We start from the raw sequence: 20,538 nt of genomic DNA on the forward strand, positions 1-20,538 counted from the left end.
GCAGAAAGACTGCTATTGACTTCAACAGACCCCAGTGATCAAGGTGGTACCTGGCATGGCTTTGGAAAGAGCAGAGGACGAGTTCAATTCGTGTAGCTACAGGAGTAGCCTTTCAGGAAGAGCATTTTTAATGAAAAAGGTGGCACAAAGGCGTTTGAGAGACTCTTTCATTTTCCTTCTCTGAGGGGTAGAATGTGTAGTAGCTTGGAGAACAGAATCATGCTCACCAGCAAATACCTGATGTGAACAGGGGCTGCTGGTTCCCAAACTTGTTGGACCAATGTAGTGATCCCCCTCATTCCCACACTGCCTACGAGTGCAAGTTACTTTTGAGTATAGCTCTGCAGACTGTGGACCACTAGTGATTTGGAGATCACAGGTTAGGACCCACTGTCTGCCTGGGTGAGAGAAGGACACTGATGTCAGGTGACACAGAAGGAATCCCGAATGTTTTTTGAGGATGTTCAACAAAATGCAGGGTGCAGTGAATGTTTAAGTGAGCAGGTTCATAGCTTAGCAGAAAAGTATGCATAGGCAAGGGATGCATTTGGATACTTTGGATCTGCATAGGCTTTCCTGTTTTTCTGCTCCTTTTGCTCCCAGCTTAGCAAAGACTGTATGCAAAGAGGAGGGGACGCTCCTGCATCCTCTGTGTGAGGAAGCCGGGCTGTTTCCTAAGGCAGTGTTTCTCGGATGTTTTGAAAATGTGACCCTCTTTTAGCTTCTCAGCTTTTTGAGGCTGGGAATCCTCATCAGGTCAGCTCCTCCCGGTGAGGGTGTGCCAGCTGCCAGTATTGTGGCTGTGGGTACAAATACCCTTCTTCCTCAGACAAACAGGCTGCTTTCTGCCATTGTAAGCAGCTGGCTGTTTGTAGCTAATGTATCACCTACAAGCAGTAATTGCAAATCAGTTCACTTTCCACCTTGGGGAAGCTGAGCTGTGTAGTTCAAAAGGCACCGATTTCACTGTAGAAATTGTACTTTGCTTGCTGAATCAACACTCCCAACATTTTGCAGACACTCACAGATGGGGATTCAAGGGATCTGGGGACTTAGGCTCAAGCTGTCATCCTCTTGTATGGCATAGATGCTTTACTGTACTCTGTCATTAAACTATGTTTAAGCAGCATGGTGGATCCCTTTTGGTTTACACATTGGGCACAGACCAGTGCACAGAGAGCCTTCCCATAGTAAGAAAATTGAAATTCAAAAGAAAATTGAAATCAATTTTGTAACTTTTGCCTGCCTTTTCCAGACCAAAGGCTGCATAATTCACATGCACCACAGTTCCTGCCTTGCTTTGGAGAGGTGGCAGATTTCAAGCAGGGTCAGCTGAAGAGAAGGTTCCAGGAGCATTGGATTATTTGTGTGATAGCAGCAGGGCACAGAGCAACATGAGGTAGCCCTTGGCTTGTGCAAAACACAGTAAAGTAGAAAAAGAACTGCTAGTTTGAGATTTGCACTCTGTGGCTCCAAACTGCCCCTCCTGAATTTCAGCATCGGTGTTCATGGCTTTTCTCCTTCCAGCTGTGTTTGGTGCTTGAACTCCCAACATCTGCCCTAGCAAAGTTGTTGCAGAGGTGACACTGCTGTCCCTGGAGGAGAGCAACCACTCGTACAGACAGTGGAAAGCAGCCAGGTTCAGAGATAGGAGCTCTTTGCTGGTGAGGAACCCAGCTTCACCTCTTGTCTTTCTTTGGTTTCCCCTTGTAATTTTTCACATAAGGGCATATTCTTGCTTATCACTTCTAATACAGGAAGATGTCTCTTCCTGGTGATACTCTTTTTCACTTAAGCCATACTTTATGGCTTCTCAGTGATTATATTTAACACTGCAGCTTCTGGATATTAAAAACAGGATCCAAATACTGAAGGACACCCTGCTCATCCCCCACCCCATACATTGTTATTGCTTCTGTTGGCTGCTCCATCTGTCTCTATCATCTCTTGTCACCTTCTATAGTAATTCCTGCTGATTAGCAAAGGCCTTTATCAACCGAGGCACTGCAGCAGCCAAGTTCAGCCAACAGTACTGACTCTGTCACAAGTTTCTAGTTATTAAAAAAGTCCTTCCCCCTCCCACTAGTGGAAACAGTATGAATCACTTCCCCCTCTTTGTCAGGAGCAAATGCCATCAGTGTTAGGACCCTGGCACTGGCTATCTGACTCCAGGAAATCATGGATGAAACAATCCATGGAAACTGTAAAAGTAAGACATTATTTTTTAAGGAACACACCTCTTTTTTGGCAGCTGTCAGATTGCCATCTAGTTGACAATCACACGTACTTCCATGAGAAACATAAAATTGTTCAGCTATTCCCATAGTGTTGGGCTGTTGAATTATCTATTTTACATTGCAAGGTGGCAATGTGTCTTTAAATGCTTCATTTTGAAATTACATTGTGTGACAGGTGCCTGAGAGTTCCGTGCAGGATCTTGGGGTCACAGCTTAAATGGGTGGAGGGGAATTCATATTGTATCTGATTGCACATCTGTGCTTCTTCAGTCTATAAAAATAATAATAGCAGCCATGTGCAAGGAGTGGAAGCCTTCATAAAAATACTTGAGCAACTGCATGGATTTAGTTACACAGGACGAAGCTGCTTAGCCCAAGAGGAGAACCTGTAACTATGTGAGGGCTAAATTCTTTTCTCCTTTTCATCTGTGCAATCCACTATAGCTGCAAAAAGAGTCCGACCTCATCTTGCTTGTGGGCCTCGTCTCTCAGAAGTTATCTTTTGTTGAATAAATTGCTTTGCGATGATACACAGACTTGGAATCTCCCAGGTTCTCTGGTGAAAAGAAAAGCAAGTAACAAGGGCAACATGAAAAGATAGAAACAGGAGCTCTTAGGAGACAGCTGGCTGATGGAGCTTCTGCAGCTGGAGCAGTTGGAGGCAGCATATGTCTCTTTTAAACATAAATCTGATGAGACATTACAGTATTTTTAATGTACTCACTAGTATTCAGGCTGTACGCTGCTGATTATTTATCATACAGCTTGCTTCACTTAGTGCCCTCTGAAGTGTGCTGATGATACTTGAAGTAGAATATTAACTGGGAATATACATTTGTCCATTGCCTCTTTGACAGGAGTTTGACAGCAAACCTCTGACAGATGCTTCTGGCTTGAAGCAGTATGTGTCCTCAGAACAATCCATCACCCAGACTTCACTTGGAGGGAGACTCAAGCTCCCTAGTCAGAGAATAAGATGAGATGGATCTGTTCTCTAGTAGATTTGGAAAGGAAATAAACAGAAATTTCCCTGCTCCCCACTGCCCCTTCCACAGCCCTCACTCCCTGCCTGGCTCCAAAGAGCAGCAAAGTTGACTGCCCACTGGCACAGTGCTGGGAAGATCATGAGGGTCTTGAGGCCTAAAGAGACAGCACTTCTCCTTGCCAGTGAAAGCTGTAATTAGAAGATTTGTTTTAAAGGCTGACTGCAAGCTTATAAATCACCAATCTAGGGCAGAGATTAATTTGCAGTGACAGGAGGGGCTGTATAGTGTGTGTCCCCATCCATTGAAGTAGGACTGGACTTGCCTCCATCTCCTTGTGGACTTCTAGTGCTTCTCTGCCTAGTGATGCCCAATCTGCCCTAGTCTGCCTCCAGACCATACTCCACAGTGTCACCAAGCCCACCAGGAGCTGAACTCTGCACGAACCACATCCCTGACCATTACAAAGCCTTAGACTATTGACCTGGTGTGTTCAGAACAGACTTGTAGGCTAGTGGGTGGACCAGAGTGTTGGGTTGATTTTAAGCCTTTACCACTGTAAATATGAGGTTATGTAGGAATATAGTGATATTCAGAAAATATCTTTAAGCCTTCCAAATCAGCAGCTGCCAGATAGACAGCATCCTGCATAGCTTTATTCTTCCCACTTTGTTCGCCCGCTGTATATACAGGAGGAAACTGGGAACTTGTGGGAGAAGGGGTATGTGGTCGTGGAATTAAAGGCTACATCTGTATATATAGACAGAGGAATGAAGGGATGACTTAGGATGTCCCCTACAATGCTAAACCTGATACTTAGCTTCTTATCCACATTGATTTCCTAGGAATAATATTTTCTTTAAAGAAAAAAGGGTAAAAATAAATATTGTTATCCTGCTTTAGCAGGAGGACTGGAGCCCTGTGTCTTCCCCACATCTCTCTTTCCCAGTGCTGCAATCCTGAGGGTACTTTCTAACATGTGCCAGACCCCCCACTTCCCAGTCCAATCCTGGTACATCAGTGAATGAAATGCTTGCATGAGGCAAGCCTACAGCTTCTCATCTGAAGCAGGCTTCCCCTTCACTTCCTATCTGGGCTGCAGCATGGGTTCATCCTTCTGAAAAATGGAGGTGTAGTGTCTAAGGAAGCTAAAAAGAGCTGCAAGAAAACGCAGGAGGAAGCAGCACTGTATGTACTTGCCTAGGAGTAAATCCTTTCCTTGGAGATGTGGAAGCCACCCAGAGAAAAAAAACAAGTGACATATAAACCACTGTTATACTCTCAGGAGGAAATTTCTCAGACTTATTTATTTGGCATTTACCAGCCACTCCAGGACTTCCCTGCTTCACATTAGTGCTGTGTGAAATGCTCCTTTCCACTGCTGTCCTGAGGGCTCTTTGGTGGCTCTCAGGTGCCCCCACTGCTCAGCTGGCTCTTCACTTTTTATTTCTATATGGCAATGATGGGATGATCCCAACTACCTCATCAGGTAAAGCTTCACATTAAAGGGATCTGTCCAGTGCACCCACTTGAAGAGTGTACTGTACAGCATGGGTCTCTTGGGTTACCTGCCTTTTGCAGTCCCATGGGATCTCCTCTGGTCTCTGAGGAAGAGGAGTAGAAATTGGGGAACTGGAGGAAGCAGTAGTGACTCATACTGGATCTGCAGTGGCTCCTGCTTGTAAATCAGGATGGATTTGGATAAGTTTCTATGGGCAGTCTCTCTTCCCAGAGAAGAAGAAAAGCTGGGCATTTGGAATTGTCCCTCCTTAGAGGTGTTTCAGTGCCCCTGGCAATGAGGCTTTTCTGCCCAGGGTTTGTGAGGGAATCCCTCCTTGCTGCCCACCAGAACTGGATGTGCTTGAAGAATGTTCATGTTCTTCTTACTTTTTCTTTATTCCCTGCTACTCTAGTGCTCTAAACAACTTGACCTTCTCCAGATCTCAGTCTTGAAAGCCATAGTGTGCTAGGAAGCTGCAGATCATCCCCACAGCAATCATCAAGCTTTTTGCAGCTTCCAATAGGAAAGGGAAAAGTCCTTCTTCTGAAGGGATAAAAATGGAAGCACCTTCTGGGCTTTGCTTCATCCTAACACCACAGTTATCCTGATATTTTCCATCTCCATTTAAGGACTGAATTAAGACTCATCATATCCTGGGGTCTTTTTTGTACTCTGTGTTTAATATAACGTTCTTTGTTATATTTATCTTGTTTCTTATGTTTGAGTCTTTCATTTATTATGTTACTTTGAAGACTGGGCCTCCCTGTAAACTGTCTTTTTAGGAAAGCTGAATAGCATTTACAGGAGATCTTTAATGTGTTTTAGTCTTTGGTTCCTTTATGTTTTTATATGGTCACCAGTTTGACTTTCAACTCATGGTTTGAACTGAAAACAGGAAAGCCAGAAAGTGAGAATGTTTCCAAAATGTTGCTTTCTCTTTGCAGTGTATTTATAAAAGTTGAAAAGAAATACCAAGATCTCCCACACCAGCATTCTGGAGCACTGAGAAAGGAGCTAGTCTTTTCCCTACAGCTATCCCCACACTCCTTTCTCCCCTCCCCCCAAAATGTAGCTTACTGCAGTTACACAGTAAAAGTGAAGTGTGACTCTGAAGGCTATCAAAAATAGTAAGAACTGCTTTGGAATTGCAGGTAGTTCTCCCTATTTACTGGACAGAGGAGCAGGGAAACAGCAATGTTCTGGCATGTCCAAAGTGGGTTGGTGCAGAGGGATGGAAAAGCCACGTTTCTTCTCCAGCAGCTTTTGTCTAAGTCACTTCAAGCTCAGATGAATAGATCAGAACCTACTGAAGCCACCCTGTACTGTGTGATCACGTGGCATTGCATCCTACAGGGGTGGCTCAACACCAGCTTTGTAATGAGATAACCACAGGGAACCCAGGGAGATAAATTTATGGCATTAGGAAATGGCTTTACCTCACAGGACAAACTGTTCTGCTGCCAGAATTGGGGATGGGGATAAATCACTTTCTCCTGTCTGAAACAAAAGGCTTTAACACCTTCCAGATTAGCAGCTGTGGAGGGAAAGGCAACCAAAAAGGGCAGAGCCTAGGAGGCTGAGCTGCTACTGAGCTGTTGAAGGTTGCTGTTTCATTAACTTCTCAGCTTAGGTAATCATGAAAAAATCAAAGCCACATATTCAGATTTTGGATCTGATTTCCTTTCCTACTCTATTTTCTTATCCCATGATCTATAGATGAGTATCTCATTTGCCTGTTGGCAGAAGAGGTTTGGAGAAGGGGTGGTATACAAGTCAGTGGTTTTTGTGTAGACATTTCATGGACTAAATAATGCTGGCAGATACTGTTTTCTTCCACCACAAGGAGAACATATAATTTATTCTTGTCTCATTACATTAAAAGAAATACAGCACAAAAGAAAAAGGGAAGAAAACCACCAAAAAAGGATATGAAGATATAATCCCTTCAAGCCAAGAAAATAGTAACTCCATCACATCCTTGTGTGTGGGTAAACTCAGTTCCTAGATTATTTTGATAAACTTTGTTACAATCAGTTTCACACAAAACCCAGCCGTTTATTTAATCTTAACCGGCTTGGAGAAATGTCATCCAGTAGGGACACAGAGGTTATTATTATTATTACTTTCAAAAAAAAGAGAGTTTGTTTATTTTTCTTCCGTTATTTGGTTTCCCTCTGTAGATTTATAAGGGCTGTGTCACCAACAGCCTTGTCTTTGCTTGTGAGCTGGCTGTGTGGTTTGTCTGCCTGCAAGGGCAGGAGCATCTGCAGTGGGAGACGACTGAGTGTGCAGGCAGGGTGTGTGGATGGAGCCTGAATCCCATCCCAGCGATGCTCCCTGTGCTGCCAGCATGGATGAGCCAAAGCAGCACCAAAGTAGAAGGGAGTCATAACATAGTGGCAGTCCAGTCCACCATAAAGCCATCACTAAAAGGCAACCAAAATTTTTTGCATTGCCTGCAGGATGAAATGAGAAAAAAGCCCCTCTGCCCCTTGAGCCTCTGTGGTTGCCTTTCAGCGTTTCACACATGTGACTTCTGGGGCAGTCACTGAGAATTCACAGAGCAGCTGTGCTTGTGGTAGCTGTTGGCCATGTGCTGCATCTCCTGTGCAAACTTCAGACCAGCAGTATCCAACCTTGAGAGGTGCTACGCACACTCCTGCAGTAGCTGTTGCTCTGAATCCTTCCATTGCCTGCCCCACACTGTGTTTCTGTGCTGTTTGCTCTGATGACAGGAGCAGATCTGCTGCTCACCTCCTCTGAGTGTGCTGTCCTGTCTGTCTGGTAGCAATGGGGGGTTGCAGTCATACAAAGATGCTGCTGTGCAAACCTCTCCAGTACTGGGACTATTAGGTTGGGGGCACAATGGAGCTCAGCTACTGGCACTGCTGACAACTGTGGTTGGAGATGGGGATGAAATCCCATCTGCTGACCTTTCTGCTCTGTGCTGTTTTACCTATCCCACATGGCAGGCAATGCCCCTAACCCTCCCCTTTCATCTGTTCCTTCCTCAGGCAAGATCCTGTTCCGAAGGAGCCATGTGCGAGATGTAGCTGTGAAGAGGCTGAAGCCCATTGACGAGTACTGCAGGGTAAGAGCTGTGGGGGGGTGTCTGGCAGCCCTGCTGTGGGGGGATTTATGGCCACCACCAGCACTTGTGGTTTTCCTGATGGATCCTACTGAGAATGTTATCTGTGTTTAGTCTATCATAAAGAAGGATGGTCCTTCCCAAATACCACCAGGACTAACAGGGCAAGTGGAAAACAGAGGCCACTGTTTCTTCCCAGGGTGCTCGCATCGTTTTTCCCTGCAAACTTTGTGCACATGTTTGGTGCCTCATTTACTCAGTGAAGGCCATAACCCTCCTCTGTTCTGAAAGTGGATTTTGTTTCTACTTCAGCTTTGATGAATGCGGGAGTTGAGTAGGCAGAAAGGCACAGCTAAGATGGAGTCTTCTTCTGTTCCATGCCCATCTGTCCCCCAGTGCCACATAGAGGACAGTTCTTATAGGGGTAGCACTGAGGGTGGACCAGTGGCTTTGAGACACACTTCTCATGAGGAGTGAAAGCCTGGAAATTGATTGCAGGATGGAAAACCATGGCTGTGTTGAGAAGAAGATTAAGTCACCTAATCTTTCTTTTCTAGTTTAGAGTTCATGATTTGATGATAATTGATCCTCTGACGGTAGATTAAATGTTGTTTCTAAGGAAGGCGGATAACCAGTTTTTGTAGTGGTATTGAGCACGTCAGTCAGTGCATAATTTAAACCCCAGACTTCCTCTCTTATTTCCCCTGAGGTTTTCTTTCTGTTTTTAGAAAGCCAGAGGAGCAGGTGGAGGGGAAAAAATACATTCTCAAGAACTTCTCCAGTCAGACATTTGCTCATCCAAAATTGGGAGCAGATCACCAAAGTGCCTGAGGCGTGCTAGGGGTGGGAGTGATGAAACCCATGTCATTTGCATCCCCCGGGCAAGGAAGCTGCCATTAAAGTCATATCTCATGAGATCAGGCTTTCTTGTGTGACAATTAACACACTGTCTTCCTGCCAGCAGACTAATGGCTTTCTTTAAAATATGTAGGGTCTCCCTGCGTCCCCAGCCACCCTCCTTCAGACAGGAACTGCCTGCGACAGAGCGGTGAGGGCTGATGTCAGGGTTCACCCAGCAGATGGGCGGTGGGGAAAGCAGTGACTTGCACTGATGGGGGGGCTGGGGAGGGGGGGGGTAGCTGCTTCTCTGGGACCCCTTTGTCTGAGCCCCAGACAGACCCGACCTGACCCGGCCAGGCTTGCCGGCGCCCCGCCAGTCATGGCTGAGGGACATGTTGTGGCGTCGGCCACTGGCACGTTCACTGACACCGCGGCGCTGTGGCTGCCGCCTTCTTCCTCCTTCTCCTCCCTTCCTTTCCTCTCTCCTGAAGCAGTCTGGCTCAGCTCACTCTGGTTCAGATGATACAAGGGAAGATTTGATCCTGTTGCCTAGTTTGGAGACATGGCTGGATGCTTTCCCAAAACCAAGCTATGTCCTTAATCTATTTATTAATAGGCACTGCTTCTTTGAGCATAGGCTTAGTTGCATGAATTTATACCCCATTTTCCTCCAGCCCAATGTTTCCCAACTGCAGCAGCAGCCACAGTGGTGTCAAGCAAAGAGTACGAACCCTGTATAAACCATAGTGAATATGGTTCAGAATATTGAACCATATTGTCCAGAATATTGTCCCAACTTCCAACAATTTCTGGCTCACAAGTTTCTTGTGCCTGATGTAGTGTCTTTTTATTTCATTTTCAGTTTACAGTAATTGCCTCAGTACTTCACAGCAGGACATTTTAAAATCTGGATAGCATTGGAGACTGAGGTTTGTAGACACTGAAAAGTTCAAGTGGACATTGCACCTCATGTCTGTGTGAGTGTTTCAAGAAGGCTACATCCTTCATAGTGTCTTTCTGCATGTGGTGTCAGGTCTTGAGGAAAGAAGGCCCTTGCCATCTCATCTGTCCCCCTGGGGTATATCCTGTTGGAGCTTATATGACCATGGTTGTGTCTGAACAGCCTGGGCTGGGTGTTAGTCAGGTGGGTGAGTGCTTTGGCCAGTTCTGGGAAGGAAAGCAATGCGAAGTTTTTTTTTCCATCTCTTGCATTTGACTCCAAACCCATGTCCAGGCAGTAATTTATGTCCATTGTGGCTAGAAGACAAGCTTGTGCCCACTCTTCAAAGACAGTGTAGCTCTAGTTATGATGTCCTGCCTATCATCCAGTATGGGCTGATTTTTCTCTGCTTCCACTACAGCCTCCTCCTAATGAAAGGGAGTAAACTGAAGCTGGTAGTTGGTCACACCAGTGCCTGGCACAGGAGGTACCCTGTCATTCTCGAATCCCACAGCAAGTGTTTGGAAACCTGTGGAGCTGAGCAAAGGGACCTGAGGGTTCCAACTCATACCTCTCCCAACCTTTCTAAGTCTGCACATTTTATGAGAGTAAATTTTTCTTTTGGACATTTAGGGTTCATCCCATGCATTTATTTAAAGAAGGATTGTCCTATGTTGTTGCTGTTACAAACCCAGCCCAGGGTATGGAAGTCCACAAAACTGAAAATAATGATGAAAATCAGGCAGTGAACTTCCAAAATACAAAGAATTTAGGGAAGCAGCTTGCAGAAGGTGAGCTTCTCAGTACAGTGAAGTCAGTGGTAGTTTTGTTAGTGACCGTCTTCAGGGACACGATTTAATTTCTGCGGCTTAGCAGAGGCTTAAAATTCAGAAATGCTTTCTTGCTACTTTCACTGGAGGTCACCACATACAAAGTTTTGGGAATGTGACTTCCATAACCTTACTGCAATCTTTCCATCCCAATGTGATGTTAACCAGGAATGACAGAAAGCTGTGAATGGGGAACGGAAAATTAGGTGGTGAGTCTGAACCAGAGTGGCCTCCTTTCACCAGCCTAAACAAGACACAGGGTCTCTTTCCATTCAGCTATAACTACAGAAAGAACCCGAGTGACCTGCTTAGCTCTAATGCTAACTTCTAAAAAGCTGAAGTGCAATGCAGTGAATCCCCTGTTAGTGTAAGAAGGGAAATTTTGGGGGGGGGTTTGTATTTTTTTTGCTAACACAATAGTGTTAGTCACTACTATTTCCTACTCTATAGCAGCTACCGGTGCATGTGGCTTCAGAGTGGGATCAGAGTGGACCTCTTTGGAAGTGTTAACTGTGTTCTGCATTTCTTCCCATGTCCAGTGGATATTATGAATCTTTTGAGAATTGTGTGAACTGTAGAGTATGAGATCCATTTGACAAGTTCAGTCTTGCTTCAATAAAAGAAGCTTATGTTCATGCTAGTCCTAAAATGGGTAGGAAGACAACATGCTTAATTTTTAAAAATATAGAGAATTAGGCTGGAATGATGTGGGTGAAGTTGATGGAGAAAATATGACACAGGATAATTAAATTAATAAATGAGGCAATAGACTTCTGTCTGCTGAATGTGAGGAAGCAGAGGAGGGAAGCGGGTTCAGGTGCAAAGTTTGTGGTAATTTTTTTGCCAGATGAGGGTTCTCTATCTGTCGAGGGTCACCTGCCTTAGAAAGATAAAGTACAGATGAGCCCTAGCAAATGAGCAGTGCAAATGTTCAACCATTTGTTGTTTTGTTTTTGCAGACTGTCTCTGGCAGAGCGTGGTGATTTGCATGGCTGAGAAGCAGCTCTGACTTATTGTATTCTGATGTCTTATTGTCTCTGATGTATTGTGGTCCCTGTGCCTGGCACGGGAGCAGTGACAGGCAGAGGCTGTCTGAGGTTTTTTGGGACACTTGACAGAATGTTCTATGTCAGGAGCATGAACCCTCTGCACCATACAGCGTGGGCCTCCTGACCACTCGTGCCTGGGCTTGTTTTACCTTCATTGTGTTTTCACAGAGGTAATCAAGCCGGATTTTTTGCTAAAGCTGTGGAAAGCTTTGATGTTGCAATGGCAAACAGAGCAGTGGGACTTAGAGGGGAAGATTTTCAGGGCTTTTCTCATCTGTAAACATGAAAGTGCAGGGCCTGGTACTTACTGGTAACCCAAGGGAGTTACCAAACAGTTGGTGTTTTGCCAGTAAATATGTGCTGCCCACTGGAATTGGTATCTCTGGATGATTTCCCTCTTAACTGTAAGCTTTGAATTAGTTTAGTGTGATTTAAGGTCCTGTCTGCTCATTGGGCCTGCTTTTCTTAGTTTGTTTAGGAGGTTTTGCCAAAATGAAAGAAAGAGCAACTTCATAGCCTTGCCTTGCCAGGGGCATTTTATTTATTAAGCTTTTGATCTCCCAAACACATCTCTGCTGTGTGCTTGTCCATTATGTGGTGTCCTGTGTTCATGAAGGACCTCTCAGGTCGATGGCTCACAAAACCAGCACTCTCTCCTTACTCAGCCCTCTGGGGAGACTCGGGCCAAGATTTGCAGATTTGCATCTTTATGCTTCTAATTGAGGGAAACATCTTTCTTCAGTGGAACTCTTAAGATGTGAAGTCTCATTGTCATAAACACTTCCCTGAATTTGTCATACACCTTCATGCTGTCCTGACTGGAGGTGGATTTAAGTAGAAGCTTATGGACTTTTCTCTAGGGAGGGTTGAGTACCCAAATGCACGCTGCCTAAATAAAAATTATGTGAGCAAGTCACATCAAAGCCAGGAAATATTGGTCATTCTTTTATTAATATTCATAATTTGAGAGACCATACTTCAAAAACGTAATTACCTCCCTCTTGGTCTCTCAGTCCTATCTCTCTTTTCAAGGTTTAATCCTTGAACCTGTCAAGACAGATACACATACATTTCTGTCTCTGTCCATTATACAACTAAGCTAAGTGCTGATTGAAGATGGAATAATAGTCCTGGTCAAGAATGGAAAAGTTTAAGTGAAAAACTCTCAGTCTTTATCTGTTTTGGTTTTTTTCTTTAAATCTACTTTTCATAATCCTAACACATTCAAATCCAGATGCAGCAATGAGAGTTTTTTATTTCCAACAACTCTCAGCCCCTGGAGTAGAGCCCTGCTTTCCACTGTGTTATGGTCCTTCTGTGCCAGAGGCTCAGTATTATGTCCCAGGTACTGCCCAAACTCTTCACCTTCTTTTCTTCCTCCCCACAGCATTTATTCTCCAGAATGAGTCACTCTTCATCCACCTCTCTGACTGTCAGTGTTTGCCATCCAGGGCTTTGGGTTCGAGCTTGGAGTTGTTTCCTGAGGCTCTCAACAAAACCAAAACAGAAAGTGTTTTAATGTAGATGAAAAATTTGTTTCTCCATTTTGAGAAATGTGCCTTCCCCCACTGCTGGATTAATTGCCATTCCCAAACATCTGACACTAACGATTAACAATAATTAAAGGATGCTTACTATGAAAAGATAAGAACTCATAACCATGCAGTACTGTCAGTTGGCTCTGTTTATTTGTGTGCAGAACTGGGACTGACCCCACTGGACATCAAGCCTCTAGAAACTCTTTATCTAACAGCCTCAATGGGCTGTGGGGATAAACAGTCAGTGATTCACCCCACCCAGAGCTAGACATCCATGATGAGGTAGACAGAGCAGTCCCTGAAGGTGCTGGTATTTCTTTAGCTATTATACAAGTTGATAGGCAAGTGTGACCAGTCTCTCATTTTGGACACAAAGTTCAGTGAGGTGCATATCATTCTGTGCATGTATACACACAACACCTACACATGCACTGTGTATCTCTGCGTGTACTTGTCTGTGCATCTGTTCTTTACAAATATGTCTGCATAAATGAAACACATCACACCCAGTGCATCCTTACCTTACTGGTTTCATACCCATACACTTGTATTTCATGGAGCCTTCTAGCTGTAATGTAGTCCCAAGATGGGGTTTGCACTTCACATAACCTTAGGTGCTGAGCCCCTGCCTGTGCCTGGTGCTCTGCTCTGCTTCCAGTGCCAGGTGGGGTGTGCAGCAGCCTCCCCCAAGATGAGCTGGTGCTGTCTGAAGAGATGGCCATCCCCAGAGACCAGGGCTGCTTGCTCACACCCTGCTTGGCCTCACAGCTTTCCTAATAGCCTTTCAAATCATCCACTGTCTGACACTGTCTGAAACCTGTAATATAGAGGCAAACATCATTATGGGCTTAAAGAATGCATAAAAGTGTATCTCCTAAGGAGCGTGTGAGGGCTGAGCAGTGCACATCCGCCTTTGTGTGCTGAGCAAGGAAATATGCTATTACTGATAATACTCAGTGATTGTGCAACACTGAATTCTGCTCGCTGACACTTTTTATCTCTCACCTTTCCTGTGCAAATTCCTTGCCCTTTCTGGAGTCTTACTATTTGTATCTCTGTGCAATTACCTCTGGTATCTACATCCTATAAAGAATGCCACATCCCTTTCCTTTCCGTCCTTTTGCTGTCTACTTTCCTCATTTTCTTTGCCCATCTTTCCTTGACCCTGTAGTCTTTCCTTCAGACTTCTGCAGCTCTGCCCTGGAACCATGTTCCTGGAAATGCCAGAAACGTGCATTTTCCCCTTGCAGAGTGACAGTGGTGTCCCTCATCTCCTCAATGCACTTTTTGTTTGGTTGCTGGAATCACTTTGGAGTTGGCTTGCTCCCAGGTGGATGTTTTGTGTTTGCTAAAGAGATGTTTGTTTTTCAGAAAAGTGTTGCTGCTCCTTGCCACTGTCCAAAATCAATAGACTGACTCTGCCTGGTTTTACACCCTTGTTTGCATTTTCCTACCCTTTCTAGGTATTTTTTTACCCCTTCTTAAGGTTTTGTTCTTAACAAAAACAAATTGACTGGCTGCAGACTTACACCTGAGCTCCCCAAAGAACATGCAAAGGCAAGTTACTCCTGGGTGGATTTCATGCCACCTCTGTACACAGGGCTGAAAATTACAGCACTTTGGGAGGTGATTCAGAAAGCAGGAGAGCCAGCCCTGCCCCAGGGCTGCCATGTCCGTGAGGTGGGAAGGGGGATGGCTGGGTGTGGAAATGACTTTGGCTGATTTTTATCCGTGGCCTGTGAAAACTTGGAGTCACGGAGGTGCTTTTCAGTTACCTGCCTTTGGCCCAGCATGACCACAGTGCTCCAAGGAATTTCCAGGCAGGGGACCACTGATTCAGGGGGGTCAGATTTCCTAAAGCTTGTAAGGATTTAGAAACACAAATTTCCATGGCAGCTTGAAAGGATTTGTGCTTCTCCATCGGAAACCCACTTTGTCCTACAGCTCAGAATTGGCATCTGCAGCCTGGCTTTTGGGAAAACTAAAGGTTTTGCAACTTATAGGGAACTGATGACTCTTTGAGAGGGTGTTTGATGTCCAAGACCCCCTGCGATAGTTATAACTTGAATATTTGTGTTTCTCTAGTAGTGATACGTATCATTTGCAGTGCTTGCTCCTGCCCCATTGACTCCACAAGATCAAGCCCTTTGAGATTTCAAAGCACACTGTAGATATTAAATATCTGAGCTTCATAACCTTTCTGCAGATTATGGAATGCATTGTAAATGGGTAACTGAACATATATCCCTGCTGAATTTGGTGGGAAGAGGTTAATTAACCTGGCCAAACTGAGAAGGACATTAGTAACAGAGTCATCACTAACTCTCAACTCCATCCACTGTTCCTTAGACAGCATTGCTCCTCTGTGTAAATCTGTCTCCTGCTTTAGACAGAGCTGAAGAAAACATATTTTAATGTTGTTTATGTCCTCAGTAGCCTGTGCTGGTGAGGCATTACTCTTTCTCTTTCAACATGCTGTAATTGTTACTGTTCCCAGACAGTTCCTGACTTGCCAGTGTTAGTCGTGATTTGCCAGCTGGATATCTGCATTTATACACACTAGAAATAAGGGCAGAAAGCTCACAGCTTTGTTGCACTTCTAGGTGGGATGGTGAAACTGAGTGGTGGGGACCAGGGCATCTCTTGTTTAAATTAAAGCAATTGCGTTTTCCAGTTGATATGTTTCATCCCCCATTAGTGCAGCAACTTTCAGTGCTTTGTATGCTTCCCCCAGCACTTGGGCCTGCCAGGCTGTTGCCCAGCTTCAGCCTCTTTTTCTGCTCTGTAGTGTTGCACATGAGCAAAGACCAGTACCTTGTTCTTCACAAACCTGCTGATACCAAATGGATTTCTCCTGTCTTTTTATAACATCCCTCAAACATTGAAGGAGAGCTGTAAATCTGGAAGCACTTGGCTTGAAATCTCTGGCCGTCTCAAAACCAGGACCTTCTCACCTAACGCTGGAGACCTGAAGTTTCAGAGTATGATTTTTTTCCGTTTTTGGCTGTTTTCCTTTGTGTCTTCAGGAGTGGTCTTGGAAACAAATCTGTTCACTTCCAAAGCCTGGTTAAAAAAAATTGTGAAAGTAACCAACTGTCCTGCCTTCATGCTTTGCCTTGGTTTTCTGGTATGTCTGACCAAAATCAATAAGATGTCTCATGGGTTAGTGTAACCAGTTTGCTCTAATGCAACTTCATTTAGCTCTGGTGCAGTTTTTCACCCGTCATTCAAGATTGTTTGTCCTACTTTCAACTGGCAGAAGAACCAGACAATCTCATTTTCTCAAACAGGTTTACAACAACTCTAACAAGCTTGATCTATATTTAACCTGTAGCCTATTTTCAACATGACTTAGTGCAGGAGGAGGTGAACTCCAGCTTCTGGTCGTTTCTGAAAACACTCTTGGAGTCATGTCTCAAAGAGCTACTGTCCCATTTCTGTGGGCTGGGATGGCTCTTTGCTCAGGCTCTAGAATTCACAGCATGTTTCTGCCTTGTGTGCCTCATTGTGTTAAGTCTTGCTTTTCTGTACAGATCAACATAATGTGTTTGCTTCCAAATTGTACTTAACTTTCTGAATGTGACAAGCACTGGGTACCTGTACCTTACAGGCTGCATGGATGTTGTTAGAATGTGCTGCAGTGAAGCACTCTTCATGCAGTAATAGCCTCTCTGCCTTTTTTGGTTTGGTTTTTTTTTGGGGGGGGGGGGCGTGGGGTTGTTACTCAAGCTTCCTTTCCTGTTAATGTAGGAACAAATTATTTTGTTCCGTGACATTTGTTTTGTTGGTTGTTTTTTGTTGGTTTTTTTTGGGGGGGGGTTTTTTGTGGGCTGAGGGAAACTGCTTTTTCTGTTAACAGTGCTTATGAAGCTTTATTGAAAACATTAATCTGTTGCATTGTGGGTGTTGAGTCTGTAGATTTTCATTGCCTGAATTTGTGTGCATTGATATAGAGCCCTTAAGCCCTAACCAGTGTTTGAGCTGCTGTACAAACACATCACAGAGACTGTCCCAACACAGAACACTTACCTACTTGAAGTTATGTTTTTGCACATGTGGACCAAATCCTGCTCTTGTACACATGGCAGAAAAATTACATTGACTGACTCTAGGTACCACTGGCTAAATTAATTGGATCCTCTTTGACATTTGCAGTCAAGAACTGCTGTTTCCTTTCTTCTTAGGTTAAGTAGCCTGGGCTGATGCTTTCCTTTTGTATTCCCTTCTCCTTGCCATGACTATTTTGCCTCTTCTTGCTTGGTAGTTTAGCTGTTTGAGGCCGTGTGTTGAACTTTACTTTTCTAACTGCCTCTCCCTGTCTGGTTTGTTTTTTTTTTTGCAGGCTCTGGTTCGGCTTCCTCCTCACATTTCCCAGTGTGATGAAGTCTTCAGGTTCTTCGAAGCTCGCCCAGAAGACCTTAATCCTCCAAAAGAGTAAGTGTTGTGATGGATTTCCATGCTACTCCTTTTTTATTAGCTAGAAGGAAAAGGTCATTTGTTCTTATTATTGCTGTAGTGTGTGAGCAGATTTTCTATCTTTCAAGCACTACATAGAAAATGCCCAGCAATTATGTACAACCTGTTGGGTGTGTGGAGGCCAGGGGAATCAAGCAACCCTCAGACACCATTTTCAACCATCCTCCGCCCACCTTTGCATTGTTTCTTGCTGATGGTTCTAATGAGGGAACCTCCCCTGGCTTGTGGGTTTTACCTGATAATTATCACCAAAGAGTCATTTAATTCCCAAAAGCATTGGCTCAGCAGCAGGGGGAAATCCTGCCAGTAAGCACTTGGCTCATAATTACCAGCTTCTTCTTTAAATGTACTCCTGCCCAGAGATACTTAGTTATCTGAAGGGAGCAAGACTGTGGTCCAGATCCAAAGTTGTCTCTGGAGAGTCTATTCTTTCTATACAGGAAGCCAAGAAAAGGCTGGGGAAAGAATTCTCATTGAACACGAAACAGAATTGTAACCTTCACCTTGAAGCAGACAGGCTGATTCACGTTGATGCAGTCAGAGTTCAGAGGGCTAATTTATCCAGGGAAAGCATTAGCAGGATGGTATTTACAAGCAACTGTGCTTCCTTGCCTGAGATTTCCTTTTTGCCTGCATACTGAACAGGATATATTTTATTGTGCTCCATAATAAGATTTTTACTTGGTCCCGTTGTGTTTTGTGCCGCTTTGTTGTACGATTTGAAACTTGATTGCAGGCTGTGTTACTGTAATTTGCTTTCTCCAGTGGTTTCCCAGCCCATTGGGTAAGGGGAAATGAATGTAAAGCTTTTAGGTTTGGGGCACTTCAGCACACACAAGCCTGTAGTTAGAAAGATTTGTATTGGCTTCAGCTGAATGTTCCCATGCTGGTGAACCTGAGAGAACCTTTGCAGTTTGGTTTCCCAAAATTTGTCTCTTGCACATACTTGATTTTCTACATGGGGATGTATTAGCATTTGTACTAAAGAAAACGCTGCTAGCAGAGCTGTCAGCAAAGTCTTTTTTGATTGGGAAAAAGAACAGTTTTTAAATCAAAGGTCTGGAAAAAGAGCTGTTGGTTTTGTTGTTGGGTTTTTTTTCTTTCTAGCCAGCCTTGTTTTAGAAAAACATCTGGGGTGAATAAATACAGTTGCGTGCTCATTGTTAAATATGTATTGCAAAATTAGAAACCATAGCAGCAGGATATGTCTATGCTCTGAGACCTGCTGACCACCACAGTTTCCATTTAGGGTCTGTAAGAAGGTTTGCCTTCTGATTCAAGGAGACAGCCTTGTGGGCCAGGCAGAAACAGACACCAAGAAGAGGAGAGAGGTCCTCAGAATTATGGGAGAGTTCACCTGAAGGATCTCAAAGACCTTAGCAGTCTGCTTTAAATGCTGTTTAATGCTCTTATCTGCTTTCTCTGGTGATACAGACTCTGCAGCATTAAGAGTGAATAAAATTGGGTCAGGATTGGACTTCTGCAGGCAGGGAATGGAGACCAAGGTCCACTCCTGGGCTGGCAGTAACCATTATGACTTTCTTTCTCTTTTCCCTCCTGCTACAAGTTGTTGAGGGCTTTTTGCTGAGCTTCCTGCTTGGCAGCCTTGTACCAGTTTTCAAGTTATCCATTTGCTCCCCCATGGAAAAATAAAAACGGCTAAATTTTCTCAACCCAAGCCTTGCATCTTATTCCAGCCTAGTAATAAGTGTGATTTATTTCCCTGGAAAATGTAGAGCAATAACCTGATTAAATCTCACTTCACTAATGTCTGCAAGACATTAATCTAGCTGGGTTTAAACAAATCCTACCTCGTCTTCTGTAAGCAAACAGATCTTAGGAAAGGTGTCTAAGGTTTCTGCTGGGAGCGCTTCACAAAAGATGTATTGTTGAAACTGAAGATTAGTGTCTACAAAAAGATGATGTAAAAGCCAACGGAAACATCTTGGTGTTTTTCTTCTGTGAACTGAGGGGGGAGGGAAGAGATCTGGTGCTCACTGGACCACTGTGTAGGGTCTGGGGGAAGGACACCTCCAGGGTGATTCTCAGCCTCAGCAGTCACTGCAGGAAGGAGCATGATCAGCCAGAGAAATTCCCAATTTATTCCCTCATTTTGCTACTCTGCCAAGCCCCTCCAGAAACAGCAAACCAGTGATGCCCAGCCCTATGAATTCAGTTTTCGCTGGAACCTCATGGTCTATTGTTCATCTCACTGGGGGTGGTAGGGCTGTAGCCTGGGGGCAGCATCTAGACTACCCTAATTATTTTATGTATTTCTTCAGCTGCTTCTTTTATCCCCCAGTGCAGAGGTGGCTGGTATATTAATATATCAACATAGACATGGTACTCAACTGTCAGGGTTGAAGGACAACAAACACTGCCAAGTGAAGGACTCAGCCACAAAGAGGTAGTTGAATGGAGTTGCTTGTACTGCCTTCACGTCTTCTTTCTGTGCACAGTGAGATGGTTTTCAGTTTTATGATCACCTGATCTGTCTTCAGCAGCTCAGCCTCATAAGATAAGCCTGACCTAGAGTTTAAGTCTTGTCTTTTAAGTTTAAAGAGAACAAATTTGCAGGAGTGTATCCTTAATCCCAAGGCCACTTGGGTTGTTGAGCCCAGAGGGTCCATTATTTCATTGCATGCCTGTAGAGCAGTGATTGAGGATGTGCTCCCAACCAGAAAAACATGGAAGCTTAAACTTCTAGGGAGGAGGCCCAAAAAATCCTGGTTTGCTTTGCAGTTGGGATGTGCATGTATCCATGCCCTTAGTTGCTGAGCCATGACTTGTGATGATGCATATGCAGTAATTTATGTATTACTGCAGTAATTCAGCTGTGAAGCTGTACCCTTCGCTTTGTTCTTGTTGTCCTAAAAGAAACTAACTCTTCCCTGTAGTCCCTTAGGCACTTTTACAAACGTGTGGCTGGACTCTGCCTTGTAACTCTTCATCTGTCCTACCCTTGCCCCCACTCTGCTTCTGTGTACTGTCCTCTCTGTGTTGTGCAGTGTTTGGCTTGCAGGCTGCTTCCCTACAGGGTCATTTCCTACTGCTCC

At 44.3% G+C, this 20,538-nt stretch overlaps 1 protein-coding gene across 3 annotated transcripts in view; it reads left to right on the forward strand.

Moving 5' to 3' along the window:
- SH3PXD2A (SH3 and PX domains 2A) overlaps positions 1-20,538 on the forward strand; it is a 261,178-nt gene that overhangs the window by 98,427 nt on the left and 142,213 nt on the right. For all 3 annotated transcript variants that reach the window (XM_071748330.1, XM_071748328.1, XM_071748329.1), the window contains exons 4-5: positions 7,736-7,812; positions 17,349-17,440. In XM_071748330.1, the coding sequence (XP_071604431.1) occupies positions 7,736-7,812; positions 17,349-17,440 (169 nt within the window). The remainder of the gene's footprint in view (positions 1-7,735; positions 7,813-17,348; positions 17,441-20,538) is intronic.

The sequence above is a fragment of the Heliangelus exortis genome, chromosome 7, assembly GCF_036169615.1.
Source record: "Heliangelus exortis chromosome 7, bHelExo1.hap1, whole genome shotgun sequence".
Lineage (NCBI taxonomy): Eukaryota > Metazoa > Chordata > Aves > Apodiformes > Trochilidae > Heliangelus > Heliangelus exortis.